The sequence below is a fragment of the Phocoena sinus genome, chromosome 15 (genome assembly GCF_008692025.1).
Source record: "Phocoena sinus isolate mPhoSin1 chromosome 15, mPhoSin1.pri, whole genome shotgun sequence".
Taxonomy (NCBI): Eukaryota; Metazoa; Chordata; class Mammalia; order Artiodactyla; family Phocoenidae; genus Phocoena; species Phocoena sinus.
The window spans coordinates 5,748,846-5,766,300 of NC_045777.1; the positions used below are offsets into that span (position 1 = coordinate 5,748,846).

Consider the following 17,455-nt stretch of genomic DNA (forward strand, 5'->3'; position numbering starts at 1 on the left):
TATAGTTGATTAACAATGTTGTGTTGGTTTCAGGCGTACAGCAGAGTGATTCAGTTATACACATAACGTGTCTATTCTTTTTCAAATTCTTTTCCCATTTAGGTTGTTACATAATATTGAGCAGAGTTCCCGTGTTACGCAGTAGGTCCTTGTTGGTTATCTGTTTTCAATATAGCGGTGTGTACATGTCAATCCCAAACTCCCTAACTGTCCCTCCCCCGCCCCACCCCATAACTGTAAGTTCATTCTCTAAGTCTGTGAGTCTGTTTCTGTTTTGTAAATAAGTTCATTTGTATCTTCTTCTTCTTTTTCTTTTTGGATTCCGCATATTTCTCTTTCTCTGGAGAGAAAGAGAAATGTCCAATAAAACTTTATTTGCAAAAGCAGATGGTGGGCTGGATTTGGCCCACGGGCTGTTGTTATCAACCCCTGGTTAGAGTGTGAAGGGCAGGCAGGGCTTCTCCCCCGGCCCCCGTCTTGCGTGTGTTGGCCGCGTGTCCTGAGACTCACCTTAGCGCCGCTGGCAGGAGGCTGTCTCCACGTGCCCAAGCCTGGAGGAGGGGAGCAGGGGCCGGATGAAGGCTGTTCTCTGCCTCTTTACGAGGAGCCTGCAGCACCCATCCTAGAAGGAGCGGCACACGAGGCTGGGAAGGGTCTCCTTTGCAGCCTGCTTCGGTGGAGGAGGGCCAGGCAGATCAGGGCTGGGCACGGTGGCGGGCGCGCTCCTGGGGTCGGACCTTCCCGGCTCAGCTCTGCAGCCTCCCCGGTCTCTCCAGGTGGCAGGCGGGTTGATTCCAGCACCGACGGACACCTCGAGTGTGCGAAGACTGTGGGGAATAGGCCACACCAAGGATTTCACCTCTGCTTCACGCCACAGAAATGAAAGGGTAGGTCCACACAGAAACCTGTACGGGAACGTCTGTCATGACGTTCATGCTTACACACACTGGAAGCAGCCCGGGTGTCCTTCGGCAGGTGACTGGGTCACCAGACTTCGTGCATCCACACTGTGGACCATGAAACATGCAGCACCGCGAGTGAATCCCAAAGACACGCGGGTTGAAATAAGCTGACGAAAAAGACTGTGCATCCACGTATATGAAATGTCTAGAAAATGCAAAGCTGTAGGGATTAGAACAGGTCAGTCGTTGAGAGTCGGGGAGGGGGTGACTGAGAAAGCAGGGCTTCTCCCCCTCGGCACTGTCGGCGTGCTCTGTGTGTGCGTTGGGACGGGGTGCGTCCTGTGCACTGTGGGATGTTTAGCAGCATCTCTGGCCTCCACCCGCTTAATGCCAGTAAGCACCCCTGCCCCAAGTTGCGAAAACCAAAAATGTCTCCAGACGTTGCCAGTGTCCCCTGGGGTGGAGGCGGGGGCAGGCTCACCCCTGGTTGGATGCACTGAGGTAAAGCAGCAAGCACGAACGAGTTCTTTGGGACGCAGGAGCTGCTCTGTATCCTGAGAGAAGTGGTGCTAACATGAACCTATGCACGCATTAAAACGGACAGATCTGGACACCAAATAAAAGTCAATTTTACTAGATGTTAATTTGAAAACTAAGATTTAAGAAAAGCCAGAAAACAGGAACAGAAGCAAAGCACTCACTCTGCTAGAGGCAAAGCCATGAATCCTAAGGATGAAGAAATCAGCAGAGTCGTTACCTGCTTGTTGGGTGGGCCGGAGACCCCATCGTGGTTGCTGCAGTGTAGCAGGGTCAGTTACCATCACAGGCCAGGAAAGGCTTTCTATCCTGACTTAAGGAGCACCTCTTGGCAGATAAAATACAGATGCACGCTTAAATTTGAATGTCAGATAAACAACAAATAATTGCTTAATATAAGTTTGTCCCACGTATTGCAAACGTTATTCATTTATCTGAAATTCAAACTTAACTGGGCATCCGGTATTTTTATTTGCAAAATCGGATAATCCCATCCTTGGGCAAACCTTCAGGGTTTTTTTAACCTATTAATCCTTGTCTAGAATATAAATCTTTTTCGAAGATACAGACCTCTGTTCAAATATTACGCGTATCCTTTCTTCCTGCCTAGATTAATGAATTCCCCCACCTCAGCCCCTCTGCCTGATGCGTTTGGCCTGGCTCCCTATTCAGTGTGGCTTGCTCTGGAGGTTTAAATACAAATAATCAAAACAAATACTTGCAAGTGCTAAGTGAAGCCTTTATATTGTAACAGCATAAAATGAAAAGGAATTCCTCTCTCAGCTAACCCACACATCTTCTCCCCCAGTGTCACCTTTCTCTACCCTTTGTGGGAGTATTAAAACAGAAATAAACTTTATGTATATACATATCCACATCTGTCGGTATATGCTTCAAATTTCTTTTCTCCCATGTGGAATCACACTGTATCACGTTCTGCCCCTCACTTGGCAGCCCTTCCTTCTGTCGGTCCCTTGAGAGCCTGGACCCGTCTTGTCCCCGTGGTAACCCCCAGGGCGCAGAGCTTTGCTGGGCTCCGGGCGTGTGAGCCAGGAATATTCGTAAATCGACGAGTGAATTGTTTAGGTGGCTGGTTGGTACTTCATGCCCGCACCCCTTCATTTAATTATCCTGTCGTAACAAAGCGCCACATTGTCTGTGGGTTGCGCAGCGAAAACCTTGACCGCAGTAACGTATCTTTGCATGTCTCTGCTGCCTGCCTTACTTTAGGAAGGGTTTACGCTGGCTCTCGACCTGGGTCGTTTTGCCTCCCAGGGACACTTGGCAAGGTCGGGAAACATTTTGGGGATGCATTTTTGGGAGCAGCCAGGGGTGCTGCTGCACACCCTACAGTGCCCACGACGGCACCCCAGAGGATCTTCAACCCAGACGCCTGGCGCCAGGTGGAGAGGCCGGCTGTGTTTGCCATCGCCTGCTTGGCGAACGGGCTTTGGGCCCCATCTTAAGAGCTCTCACCTGTGCAGGGACGGTGGGTGAAGGGGACCATCCCTGCCCTGAGTTGCTGAGCCTTTGGAGGAAGACGACGTGTGTGCAGGGCCCCGAGAGGCCGCCCCGAGCGTTACGGGGGTCCAGAGGAGGGCGTGGTGGGATGGGGCTGGTTTCTGGACCTCCACATGGCTTCCTCTCTCCCCACCCTATCTGTTCGCCACACACCAGTCCCAGGGGGCCTCTCATCACAGAACTCTGGCCACGTCCCCCTGCCAGACCTAGAACACGAACCGAGGCCCTGCATGACCCGGCCCCTGACCGGTCCCCCCTTGCCCCTGAGCGCGTCTCCCTCTCTGGTCAGCTCCTGGGGGCTGTCACCCCGCACCTGGCACGGTGCCTGGCACACAGAGGGGGCTTCACGAATCGTTGTTGACTGAACTGCTAAATGGATAAACAAGTTGTTTGTTCAAGCCTGGGACGGAAGAGGATGAGGCCAAGGGATTTCCAGACGCGAGGCCCCTCTGCAGCCGCAAGACACGAGATCAACGTGTTTCATTGACGAGGGAAGATGCCCACAGTGCGTTGCCCCCAACCCAGGTTTATGTGAATCAGCAGGGACGCACATCTCAGTTATGAGGAACTGCACACACGTGTTTCCGTGTGTCTATACGTGCACGACGGGGATGGCTTCACGGGTGTGTGACCCGCACAGGACCCTGTACTAGGACCCCATGCTGGGTTTGATGCTCTGCTCTCTCCGTCTTGCGATTTTTAATAACATTAGGTCAAGGGGTCCTGCGTTTCCACTTTGCACTGGGGCCCGCGGATGCTGCAGCCAGTCCTGGTGCCCGGGGATGGCTGGGAGGTCAGTGCATCTTCTGGAACCCCAAATGGGCTGTGAACAGCAGGGCCCACTCTCTTCTCTGCAGTTTGCTCCGGTTGCAGACACCAGGCAGAGTTTTTATAACCCTCCCACCCCAAGAGGAAGCCGGGGGGATGAACTCAGTTCAGGGTCCTTCTTTCCACATTCTTCCAAATGACCGTGGTCGCATAGTTGACATTTCAAGGAATACCAGGGAGGTGAAGACCAGCCTGGGAGAAAGCTGTCTCCTCTCCACCTCCAGGTGGCTCTTTGAGATGCGGTCCTGGGCCAGGGGAGCCTCCGAGCTCACATGCCGCTCCCACCCTGTGTTGGGGAACCTTGACCCCCTTTTAGCACGTGGGGCAGCCCAGGACACACTGGTGTGACGCTGAGAGCTCAGACTCTGGCTTCCAGCAGAACAGGGTTTGAATACTGGCTCCACCACTGACCCGCTGCAAGGACTTTATCGCGGGAGCTTGTTCCTCTTTGACAAGTGACATCACGATGTCTGCCCCGTGGGGCCGTGGAGAGGGCCGGCTGGGCTGTGAGCTCTCGGCCCACTGTTGGCACAGGAGACGTTTGTTCATTTAGTAAACGGTCATCAGGAGCCCACAAGTGCCGGGCACTATGACGGACATCCTTACACTGTTTATTAACAAAAACTATCCCCCGGGGTTTGGTTGATGGGTCATTCCTACTCCTGTTTTTTTTTTTTTGTAATTCATGTACTTCAAAAGTTAAGATATAGTCCACATGTATGGAATTCACCATCTTAAAGTGTACCGTCTGGTACCTTCTAGTACATTCGCCTTGTTGTGCAGCCATCCCACTAAACAATGCCAGAATATTTCCCTCATCCCCAGAAGAGACTTGCTATCCATTAGCACTCCCCCCATTCCCTTCCCTCTCCTGGGCCCTGGCAACCACTAATCTACTTTCTGTTTCTATGGATTTACCTATTCTGGAAATCATACAACATGGGATGTTTTGTGACTGGTTTCTTTCACGTAGCATAATGTTTTCAAAGTTCATACATGTTGTAACGTGGATCCGTACTTCATTTCTTTTTCTGGAGAATAATATTCCATTGTATGGATACACCATGTTTTGTTTATCCACTCATTAGCTAATGGACACTTGGGTTGTTTCCACGTTCTGGCTATTATGAATAATGCTGCTGTGAGCACTTGTGAACCTGTGTTTTTAGTTCTCTTGGGTATGTACTTAGGGATGGAATTGCTGGGTCGAATGAGAGCTCTCTGTTTAACTCTTTGAGGAATTGCCAAACCGTCTTCCAAAACATCTGCGGCATTTTTATAACCCCATCAGCAGCGTAAGAGGGTTCCACTCTCTCCACATCCTCAACAATACTTGTCTCTTGTCTGCCTTTATTTTAGTGGGAGCGAAGTGATATTTCACTGTAGTTTTCCATATCCCCGTTTTTTGTTGAAGGTGAATGTCTGTTGTGGTGACAGTCAGTTTTACCTTGAAAGCTCTCATCTTTTCTCATACTTGGTGATAGTATGAGAACCTGCCCTGTGAGTGCCTGCTCTCTACCAGGCCCAAGATGGCTTGCTACCCTGTTCCCTAGTTCTCCAGCCTCTGAAAAAGGGGCAAGGATGACCCTAAAATGGCAACTTGGACTGAACAATCAAAGGGGTTTATTCGTTTGGCTGGCCGGGGCAAGGATTCAGCTTCAGGAATGGTGTGATCCAGTGGCTCGGTGATACCACCAGAGATCACATGTCTGTTTGTCTCTCTGCTCTTCCCTCCAGCAGGTCAGCCCCATTTGGACATGTGGTCTACTCGTGGTTGCCAGATGGTAGCTGTTTCTGGGACTCTCTCCATCCCTCCTCCCTCAATCCTGTCCAGGGAAAGAGAGGGCTGCTCTGGACTTGGAAACTTCTAGGATACCTGTGCTCCATTCATTGACTAAGTTGGGTCACGTGCCCACTCCTGAACCAGTCGATGTAGCTGGAGGGTTGGTTGCCGCGTATAAGGCCGCAGGTCCCGCCCTCTCTGGCCAGGCTGGGGTCACTCTAAGGCACGGCTGCCTAAATAAAAATTGGGTTGGGTAGGAAGAAAAAGAGGGCATGGGTGAGACAAATGGCATCATCCCTATTTCACAGATGAGGAAATGGAGGCCCCAGCACGTGACTTCCCCTCTCTCAGCCCACACAGGCTGGTCAGCGGCAGGTGTGGGTTTCAACCCCCTGGAGACCCTCTTCTTTCCTTTCTGTCTGCCCATGTCTCAGCTGAGGCTGTGCGTCCCTGGACGTGGCTGTCCTGACAGTGGCCAGAGCGAGCCAGACACCCTCCCTCAGATGCCCAGCGACTGCCCCCAGTGCTTGGATTTACTGGATCTGGTTTTCGGGGAGGCGTTTTTATTTTGCCTTAAAAGCCTTCCGGGGGGACACAGTTCCTGAGGGCTCGGCTTTAATGGTTTCTTTTATAGAATCATTCAAATTATAGATGGGTGAACTCGAGGAAACCCCGCTAAAGAATGCAGGAAAGCCGGCATTAAAAGCGACTAAGGTAAAGTAGCGGTGAGTGGAAGAGCTCGCTCTTTAAACATTTGTTGTTAAACAGCCAGAGAGAACCCCCTAATGCTGACCTGGTCCTTGGGAGGCCGGGTTTCGGGACATCTGGCCTGTCTGGAGGGCTCCAAGTGAAGCTGATTCCAGATGGGGATGGGCCCGGGGCCTTCAGAAGCACTGCTTTCGCTGACCTCTGACCCTTCGCACCCAGCTTGCAGGCACCATATTTGCTGTGGTTAAGCAGCCTCACCTGGGTTCAGATCCAGCTTCCCTGCTTCCAAGCTGGGTGTCCCTGGGCAAGTTATTCAGCCTCTCTGAGCTGTTCTGTCATGAGTGAGGTGGGCTTTCTTTGTCCTCTTGCTTTACCTTCCTTTGGAATACTTATCACCACCAGACGTGATGTTAAGTATATACTGGCCAATGGTCTCATCGTTGCCGGAGCTGGTAGCCTGTTGTAGGCCCCCGTCACACTCGACCCGCCCGCGGAGCACAGGACACTATGACTGCTTCATCCGCCTTCTCCCCCAGAATCCAGAGCCCCACATCCTCTCGGCATCCCCCTTCCTCCTGTTCAAGCTTCTTCCAGATCCTTCCCCGCCGGGCACGCGTGCACAGCCTCTGCTGCATTCCCCGGATCTCTCAGGTGGAGACAGGGCATCTGGGCTCAGTCCTCACGTTGCTTGTCCAGCTACACACTCTCCCCGGGGTGCAGTCTCCACTCCGGCCTGGACCGCTGCCCTTAGCCGGTGGTTAGTGAGCACTTCCGGCGTGCAGAGCTCTGCTGGGAGGAGCATCTGTGTGTTGAGTGGCAGAGGTGGGGCGTGAACCCAGGAAGGCGGGCCCCGGGCCAGAGCACGTCTTGGCTCCAAGGCTGTCTCTCCCCCTAGATCAGGAGCCAGGCCTGGGCTGGGATGTCCTGCTGTCCCCTGCCCGTTTTCCTCGTGCGTCCAGTGGGGATTTCAGAGAGGAGCTGCTCAGTCGCACTGTTTTGTCCTCTGTCCTCCACTTCCCAGGTCTTCTCCCCACCCCTACCCTCCGCCTTGGTTTCCCCACCTCCTGAAGGGTACATGGAGCCTCCCCGTACGTTTTTATCACAATTTCCTGTGAATCTGTAATTATTCCAAAACAAGACACTGAAAATAAAATAAATTCTAAAGATGAACTTCAAAATGAACCATCGAGGGTCTGAGGGTTTCCGGCTGCCTCTGCCCTCACTGCCCCCCGTCCAGCGCCTGTCACGTCTTCCTGCGCTATTCCATCGCCCCTGCCCAGACTCGCACTTCCAGCCCCGCCCCCTGCAGTTCAGTCTCCAACAGTGGCCTGGGTTGGTCTTTTACAAACAATTCCAGCTGCCCACTCCTCAGCCCAACACCCCGTGGTTTCTACTTCATGCAGACAGGGTGTGTGTCCTGGGACTTAAAGCAGCAGAGCTTTATTGTCACGGTCAGGAGGCTGCAAGTCCAAACCCAAGGTGTCCTGGGCCACACTCCTTCCAAAGGTGCCAGGGAAGAGTCCTTCCTGGCCTCTTCCAGCTTCTGGTGGCCGTCGGTGTTCCTTGGGCTCTGTCTTCACAAGGCTGCCGCGTGTGTGTGTGTGTGTGTGTGTGTGTGTGTGCGTGCATCTCCGTGTCTTCATGTGACCTAAGGACACCAGTCATTGGATTAGGAACCACCTTAATCCAGTATGATCTTAACTAATTACATCTACAAAGATGCTATTTTCAAATAAGGTCGCATCCTGAGATTCTGGGTGGACATGAAGTTGCGGGAGTAAACGGAATAAAGGTAAAGGGCTCGCTGATGCCCCCAGGACCCTGCGTTGCTTCTGCCCCCTGCTGTGCCCACCACTTTTGCCCTGAACTCCCCTGGCCCTCTCACCCTTAGTCTCTGCTCCAAGAGGAGGCCAGTTTTCTCACTGCGCCCCCGCCACCTCCGGGCCTTTGCCTTTGCACTGCCCCCTTCCCTGACATGTGGCTCCCTCCCTCGCTGTTACCCACCTCTCTGCTCAAGAGGTCCCTCCGCGCAGAAGGTGGCAGTCACTGGGGCTGCTTGTGACTGTTCCCACCCACCTGGGCACCAAGCGGGACTGACCCCACCCTTTGAATTTAGGTGGATCACATGACCTGATTTGGCCAATGAGATGCGAGTGGAACTTCCACCAGCTGGAGTCCTTCTGCAGACATCAGCGTCCTACCCCTCCCCTGCTCCGTTTGTCTCCACACACGTATCACCACGGGCTCCCTGCCCTGCGTGTTTCCTGGCCGCCTTCCCCACCAGTGGGCGCACCCAGGGGCCAGGGAGTTTTCTCTCTGTGGTTCCCACCGTGTTCCAAGCTCCTAAAGCAACCTGGTGTAGGGTCAGAGCTGAGGCCACACTTGCGATGGACGAGTGGTGGGCGCGCGGATGGATCGCGAGCCTCGGGTGAAACGGAGTCTGTGCAGCCCTTCCCACTAACCGCCTCTCCTGTAACCGCTTCTCTGTGCATTTGACTCCTTCCTGTCTAGGGCAGAGCATCAACCCCAAGTTGGCAGGCCTGATCGGGCGGCAGGGGCCCCAGAACAAGCAGCCCTTCATGGTGGCCTTCTTCAAGGCCACCGAGGTCCACCTCCGCAGCACCCGTTCCACGGGGGGCAAGCAGCGCAGCCAGAACCGCTCCAAGACACCCAAGAACCAGGACGCCCTGCGGGTGGCCAACGTCGCAGGTACGCCTGGGGGCGGGAGGGTTAACACGTGGACACCCGCCGCCCGCCCCCGAGGAGCCCACAGGGGGCCCCCTGTGGGACCCCAGCTGGGGTGGGACTCAGAATCCACGCATGTGCTTGACAGATGGTTCTGGAACCAATGCCGCAGGAAGCACAGCCCACAGAATCCCTTCCACCCCAGAGCTCACCATCTTCCGGGTATAAATTGTGTCATAAATTCATTTCTAAATGCAAGTAGCAAAACATGAGTGTAACAAGATGCCAATCATGTAAATTTCTAAGCGGACGAAACAATAGCTCCAAAAAAACGGAGGGAGGGAGGCCGCTGCCCGGGGAGCGGGGAGGAGGAAACGGGGGCAGTGTGCTGCATCTTTAGTTTTATTTCTTCAAGTGAAAGACACTTGAAACTCATGGCAAATTTTAACACTTGTTGAATACGGCTGGTACGATTTTCCTGTGGAGCCGTCCCGGCTCTGGGTTCATCGTGAGCTGGGAGAGGCCTGGGGCTGGTCGGAGGAAGCGTGGAAGGGAGACACGGGGGTCGTGTAGAAGGGTGACGGCGAGGTGGGAAAGGGGCCGCCACCCTCAAATTCACTTATATTGTCAATGGCTTCTTCTGCCTTACCTGGACAATTTTGAAATTTCTGTTCATTTTCCTTTTCGAGGAAAAAGAAAATTACAGTTACTGCGGTTGGTGACGTTTTCGAGAGCAGGGCGTCCTGCTGTGTGGGTACTAGTGGGTACGTGTGGCTTCAGAGCTTGTGTGCAGAGCTTTTGAATCTAAAAGAATCTTTAGATTCTTTTCTGGCAGGTGCATCCATTCTTTTCTAGGCTGCTCCAAGGGCATCTGTGATCCCCCAAATTAAAACCCAACCGAATCTCTTCATTTGTATTAAAAGCCTCCTCTGCGCTGGGCTCTTGGGGGCTGGGATTCACCAGTGAAAGCCCAGCCGTGGTGCAGAGATGATTCAGGATGGGCAGGAGCCTGCCGTCATTCACAGCCACACTGACACCAGGCCCGGGAGTTGGAACGTGGTGACGAGGGACTCTTGAGGGGGTGGTTCAGAGAAGACTTTGCCAGCTGAGAGCTCCGAGGCGAGCTGGTGCCCCAGGGGCCAGGCCGGGCGGGCAGGAGGCCAGCGCTGCAGGCAGTGGGACCTGCAGGTGGAGGGAGTTTGCGTGGCAGCTCTGGGAGGGAGGGTGGAGGGGGGCAGGCCATGTGGCTGGGCTGGGGAGTGAGCAGTCAAGAGTCCTCTCGGGAGCCTCATCTTGGGTTTGAATTTCATCCAAAGCAAATTTGGAAGCCTTTGCAGAGTTTCCAGCTATGATTCGGGGTGGGGTTGATAAGAAGCTCATTCTGGCTGCTCTGAGAATGGTGGAGAGCAGGGCGGGGCACTCAGGGAGGGTTGGAATAGGAAGATTTATGAGAGGCTTTTCTATATCAATCAGGCAGGAAGGGCTAGCAAACGTCATCCCCGCGGAGACTCCCGTGGCTCGGAGGTCTGTCAGGTGTAACGGTCTAACCGAGGTAGTGAAAGGGGAGGGACTGGTCTCAAAATCTTAAAATTGGACACTCGGCTTCCCCCACTGCATCCTCTGGTGAGGACCCCCATCAAGTCTGCACTTACGTAACCCCACAGGACGGGGCGCTCACTGTCTCACGTGGCAGCTGTTCTTCCTTGCCTGGGATCTGCTTCCTTGCTCTGGATTTCTACTTCCTGGCCCTGTTTGAAGTTCACCTAAACCCTGCCTGGGAGTTTAATTTTAAAAGAATACCGAAGCCTGGGCCCCACCGCAGGCTTAGTAAACCAGAATCTCTGAGTGTGTGTTTGTACGCACACGCCCGGTTGAAGTGCTTTGCCTCCTGTGATGAGCTGGGAATCCTGCCGCAGGGCCACACGAGTAGAATCCTCTCTCCTGTGGCAGCCCTTGTGTGCTAGAGAGACACGTCCTGCAGGCCAGCCCCACCCCGCAAAGGCCTTCAGCTGCTCTTCAGACCGTGTGGTTTGGGGCGAGAAACCGGGTCCCTCGCCTCCCTTCCACTTGCCTCTCACCCGCGACTGGGCCCAACTCCCTAGTCATTAGCCATTTTCACCAGATGACCCATGGGGGTGGGAGCTGAGTCCCAGCACCGGTTGTAACTTGTCGGCTGCTCTGGCCGGGTTTGCGGAGGTGGGTGAGCAGTAGCCTCTCCACTCCTGCTTGCCTGCTGCCGTGGCCTGGGATGGGTGGGCAGGACAGGAGGAACAGGGGAACTAGGATTCTACTTCTTGAGCATCTCTTTTCTTCCCTTTCCTCATCTTTCTGCTAGTAAGAGGTCAGAGTGAAATAGGAGTTCCAACCACTTCTTCCCGGAGCAGCCACGTTCCAAGGAGGCCTGAAGGACCCAGGTGTCTGAGGTCCCTGATGGCAGGGCCAGGGCCCACCCCGTACTGATATGCCCACAACTAGCTTCATGAGCTGCTCTTGTCCTTGGTCTGTTGGGCCTTGGGCTTCAAACATGAAGCCACGTATCATTGCTTTGTTTTCAGACAGGGTTGGGAAAAGTGGCAGTAAGGTCCCTACTCGCCCTTCCTCTGCTCATGGCAGACATTGCTAATCAATCCTGGCACATTCTTCTCACTGAGCCCACACAAAGCTTCAGATCCTTCTTTACTCAGGGCAACAAACAGCCAGCAGCGTTGGCCCTCCACGCACAGCTTCTTTGCCACATCCCTGGCCTAGGCTGACGCCTGGGGCCACAGGCATGGCCACAGCAATGGAGGCCTTCCTGGATTTCCACTCAGTGTCTGTGCCTGCCATATGGCACAGTGAATGGTCCAGGAGGTTCCTGGGCTCGCCTCTGATGGTTCCCTTGAGCTTGACCTTTGTATATCAGTGACCACCTGGCCCTCCAGCAGCCCTAGTACCTCTGCAGCTGGTTTTCTCTATCTCAAGGCCCTCAGGCTAGGTCCCAAAGTGGGGAAGGGGGGCCCAGGACTCCCCATTCCTGCTCCATCCTCCCTAACCTCCCCCCGCCCCCAGCCGTGGAGCTCAATCCAGCGAAGCAGACCTCCCCCCTGCACGCCGCCGGCCGCTGACCCCAGCGCTGCCTCCTCATTCCTGGAAGGCTCTAGTGCCTGCTGCCCGTCCCTCTGCGAACCGCCACTCCTGTCCTGGTTCTTGCCGACTTCCTAACCCTCCTCTGCATCCTGCTCCATCCTCATCCTGGGACCTCCTCCCTTGGATTCCTCCCTGGCCCGCCCTCTCACTTCCTTTCGTTCTTACACGAACATCACCTCCTCGGAAGGCCTTGGTTAGCGCCCGTGGCACAGACCCCTCAGCCCGCCCTTCCTGTCCTCCTCTCCTCCCTTAGTTCCTCCACAGCGCTCGTCTAGATGGAATGGAATTGGCGTTTCCTCATTTGGTCATTATCTGCCTCTCGCTGGAGGATAAGCCCCTCGGTGGCAGGGCTTTGTTTTGTTCACACTTGTAGCTCCACTGCCCAAAATAGCATCTGCAAATCTGTAGATATTAACAATTTGTATGAATGAATGAATGACATACCAGGCACCAAGGTAATGAGAGCCCGAGATACCCGAAGGTGGCTGCTCCCTCCGCACCAGTCTAGGCCCCCCTCACTGAGATCCTCTCACTGGTCCTGAGTGTCTCCTAGGAGCCAGGATCCCTCCTAGAAAGACACATGCAATTCTGTCATAATCAATTGTGTCCTTTCCTCATTGGTTTGTACATTTTAAAAAATCGCTCTTCTGAACTCTAGATATAAAGATACGTGTACAATTGGGGATATTCAAAAAAGCTGATAGGAAGCCCCTGGGAAGTTTTAGGTGGAGGAGAGACAGGTCGTGGTTAAGAAAAAAAATGAATCCCTCTAGCTTCTGGGTTCAGGGGAGGTTGTGCAGTGGCAGCTGTGTGTGTGTGTGTGTGTGTGTGTGTGTGTGTGTGTGTGTGTGTGTGTGTCAGAGAGAGACAGAGACAGAGAGAGACATAGACACAAAGAGAGAGAGAAACAGATTTCTACATGTTTACAAGGGCTCAATTCCTAACCCAAAGTTCCTACAAACTTTACATACTTCTGGAAAACCCCAGTGCATCATTTTCGTTCCTCAGAGAAACCTCAGTATTGTTTTTCTGGAAGGTCAGTGGGACTTGACTTTTTGCCCTGTCATTTCTTCTCGCTGGTGGGGCTTTGTCCCAGGCCCTGTCCGAGTCTCCTTCCGCCCGCTCCACGGGGCTGAGCGTTGTGAGGTGGGCGGGCCTCACAAAGTGAGGCTGAGTGGAAGTAACCCCTCTGAGTAGGCTCTTGCAGCCAGTGTGTGGATGTGGATGGAGATGGACCCCCACACGGAATCCACGCAGATGTCCACATCCAAACAAGAGAAAACAGTGTCCACAGAAGGATCCAGAGAGAGCTGTGAGCTAAGACTGCGTAAGAGAGACGGGGGCATTGGTACCTCCCTTACAGAGGCCGTTTGCTGGGGATGGAAATGAGTTTTGAGGCTACAGGTGCTTGAACGGCTTCTGTGTCAGGAGGGTCACCCTCCAGCTTTCAGAGTTTGCTTGGGATCACACCACTGTCTTAGACTGAGGAAACTCTAATCTGTGTGTATTTCCTTTTCCTCCCCCCGGTGCCGCTCCTCAGAAAACAGCAGCAGCGACCAGAGGCAGGCCTGTAAGAAGCACGAGCTGTACGTCAGCTTCCGGGACCTGGGCTGGCAGGTGAGGGCGGCGGTGGCTGGATCGGCCCCGGATGTGTGAGGCCTCCGGTGTGGGCTCCCCCGGTGGTGGGGCTGGGTCCCGCATGTGCAGTGAGCCGTGTTTCTCATCTCTTGAGACTCCAGTATCGCGTCCTAACCAGAGGCTCCAGGGATGCCCCATGAAACCCAAGAGCAGAAACACGGTTGAGACTCAAGCTAGAACCAGAAACCCAAACGATGTGGACTCTGAACCTCATTCTCCATGTGAACCCCATTTCCATCCTGCACTGGCTGCTTCTCTCAGACGTGGCCGAGTCCGTGTGCTGGAATCCAGCTGCCTGGAGGACGGGCTTCCACCCTCTGCCCTGTCTGCTTCTCCCTCCCCTGTCTGTGATTCCAATTCCCAGAGAAGGTGCTGATTGGCCCAGCTCGGGTCAGGTGCTTGTTCCTGAACCAATCAGCTGTTTTAGGGCTGGGGTCATGTCCTAGGACTGTGGCTGCCCCTCTGGAATCATTTGACTGGAGCAGGGCAGGGGATGAATCCTAGAAAAAGGGTATCTCAACTCTTTATGAGTATCTATGACATTCTGGGCCCTTTTCTAGGCACTAGAGGTGCAGCCCTGGGCACAGCTATGTGCCTGCCCTCATGGAGCCCAAATATCCCCGGACAGGGTGTTGTCATCGTGAGATCCTCAGGGCCACTGGTTTTGTTGTTCTCCCTTCAGCGAGCTTGTAGTTCAGTGGGAGGGTCCAGATTCTTCCCAGGTCATCATGTCCTCAGATACACCCCCAGGGCACTTGTGCACACAGCCGGCTTGGAGTCCTCCTGCGATTTTGTCCTCACTCTTATGACAACATCCATGGTCTAAGAGGTGCCAGGCCGTGCTTACGTTCTAGTGCTGGAACAGAGCCCCCAAATGCACTTGAGTCCCGGAGGGGTATGTGTATTGCTAGCACAACATTTCTGTGCTAACCCGACCACGTGCATCCTTTACATAGTCGCACACGTGTGTACCAGGCCCTGTGCTGGGTCGGCTCTACTGTCATGTCTCTCCTGGGTGGGTGAAGTGAGGCCTGGAGGCTTTGTTTAAAGCAAACCGCCCACGGGTTACCACCTAGTAGGGGTAAGGTTGATGCCACCCTAATCACCCCTCTCTGTGCCACCTTCCGACGAAGAGCAAGTGTTCATTCTGGGCTCAGCCCAGCCCCCGGCGGTCTTTCCCTCACTCTGCAGTCTGTTGGGACCATGGAAGGCTGCCTCTGTAGGAGCCCCAGCTGCAAATGAGGAGGTGGGCCGTGCCTTTGACCTCTGGGAGCTTCGGAGTCTGGCCCACAGGAGGAATGTTGCGGCCTAGAGGGCAGGACCCTGCGGCTCCCACTTTCCACGTGGTTCTGAACCCGCCCCCCGCCTCGTCCTCCACTCTCTCCCGCAGGACTGGATCATAGCGCCCGAAGGCTATGCCGCCTACTACTGCGAGGGGGAGTGCGCCTTCCCTCTGAACTCCTACATGAACGCCACCAACCACGCCATCGTGCAGACACTGGTGAGTGGCCTGCGCGCCGGCAGGGGTGTGGGCAGCTAGGGGAGCAGGGCCGCCACATCCCGCCTCGTGCTCCTCCGAGCTGGGGCCACAGCAGGTCTCTGGCCAAGACCACGTCCTGGCTTTCAGGAGCCCAGGGCACTTTTGCTTTCGTGGGCCCTACCTCCGTAAAACAAGACTAGAAATTATAGTTACTAACATGTATTATAATCTTTGTGTATGTCTTCAACCCTAGAGTGCCTTTATTTCTCCTAATTTTAGAAGCAGTTAGAACAGTTTCGTGGGCTCCTAAAGGTATCGTGGGTAAAGGCCACTGTGCGTAACAGCGGTCGCCCTGGCCCTGCCTCCGTCAGGCGACTGCTGTTCCTGGCTGTCAGCATCCACATCCACAGGCCCTGCAACGTCTGGGCTTCCTCCAGGTCGGGTAGGCTTGAGGGCTCATCCCCTCCCAGAGCTCGTGGCTTTGCCTCCTGGCCTTGAACTCTGTGGTTCAGCCATTCAAGGGTGTTTATTGAGCATCTACTACATGTAGACCCTGCGCTGACAGCTGGGGACGCTGCAGGGAACAGCATACAGGGAACATCACAGACGTGGTCCCTGCACTCAGAGCCTCATTTTCCAGGCAGGGAAGCAGTCAAGTGAACAAATGCGGGGACTTCAGGGAGAACAGAGAAGGGAACGACAGGAAGATGGCAAACAGGACAATAGGGTAGAGAGATGGGGGGCAGCCATGGGGCTCTTTGAACTTTCACGGGGTCATTGGAGGATTCGGTGTGATGATGCAATTAAAGCTCTTAACGGGGTATCCAGCACAGAGGACACTCAACAGATGTTATTTTTACTACTTTACCAACAACAAGAGTGATACGAGTTAGAGACTTTGTTCTTTAGCTTAGAATCTGAGGCTCAGAGACGTTGTTTATCTTCCTTGTTGCTGTGAACATGATCTGGGCCTTCCCTGACAACTGGTCTTCCTCTCTGGCTTGAATGCTTCTAGTGATAGAGAGCTCACTACCCAGGCCCATCTCCTCTGTACCACGGGTCTGTCTGTTGCAGAGCTCTGTGCTGCTTTTGCTTAGTAACCTGCCTCCCTCTTCCCTGTCCCTGCCCCGTGTGTTACTTCTCGCTCCCCTGTTCCGTTTATTTGGATTAGGCTCTGCCCTTTGAGGGAAGGCCTCTTTTTTGAAGCATTGCTTTGCCAGGACCCCCACTCCCACAGCAGTAAACTCTGAAGCCCTATTCAGGACCGAAGGTCTTCAGGCTGGAAATGAAGAGTCACCCCAGCCTGTTCCTTGGCCTGAACTTGTCCCCCGTGCCAGTGTCCCCCTGTTCTGTCCTGCTCCGAGGACCAGAGTGACGGGGGTGTCTCCCAGGCTGCCTGGAGCACACCTCCACCCTTCTTTGAGCCCTGCCCACGGAGCAGAAGCCTGGCTGCCCTGTGACACTCTCTCCATCTGCAATTTACCAGGAAGCTGTAGGATCAGAATGAGTCCTTTGATTATTCTGAAACGGAGGTCATGTTTGAAAAGGAAGTGAATCCCTGCTTTCTAGAGAGTCCTAGCGAAATAGAGGAAGTGAGCTAACATCTGGGACTTGCTTTAACATTATTCAAGGATGGAGGAGATGGGGGAAGGTTTAGATTTGTGAGGTTTGAGATTAAACATAAAAAAACAGTTTAAAAAGCACGCTGACCTACGTGGGAGGTCATAGACTGGGGCTTGGGGGCGGAGGGTCATCCACAGGGTTTCCGGTTGGCCCACCTGGAAGTTTCTCATAAAAACAAAACAGGACTGACAGCTGGCCTGAGCACTCGGCACATCCGATCGCACTGGCTTTGGGCAGCTTGTGTCCATCTCCCTTTGGTTTGCCCCGGTCCTCACCGTCCCCTATGGTCTGACTCCTGGCCCAGTTTGGTCATCCGTGGCACTTGCGTGGCCGCTGCCGACGTTTGAATTAGTTTGTCCCCGAGCCCCACCACCCGTAAGGTGCGTAGGCGCCCACGAGCCAGAAGGAACAATAAACCTGGGCAACTGGCTGACCCCTTTCCTCGTCCTTACCTCTGGACCTCCTCCCTTCTTGTGGGCGTCCCCCCACGGGTTTGCCCATCTCCCCACGGGTTTGCCCATCCCCCCACGGGTTTGCCCATCCCCCCACGGGTTTGCCTGAATTCTCTGCCTCCCATTTTCACTGCTTAAGATGCAGAACAGCCTAGTATAGTCTAGACTCACA

The 17,455-nt window shown here is 54.1% G+C and overlaps 1 protein-coding gene across 1 annotated transcript in view; it reads left to right on the plus strand.

Moving 5' to 3' along the window:
* The window catches only part of BMP7 (bone morphogenetic protein 7), an 89,296-nt gene that overhangs the window by 68,902 nt on the left and 2,939 nt on the right, over positions 1-17,455 (plus strand). Inside the window, exons 4-6 of the mRNA XM_032607010.1 lie at positions 8,791-8,988; positions 13,631-13,707; positions 15,119-15,229. Of these exons, the coding sequence (XP_032462901.1) occupies positions 8,791-8,988; positions 13,631-13,707; positions 15,119-15,229 (386 nt within the window). The remainder of the gene's footprint in view (positions 1-8,790; positions 8,989-13,630; positions 13,708-15,118; positions 15,230-17,455) is intronic.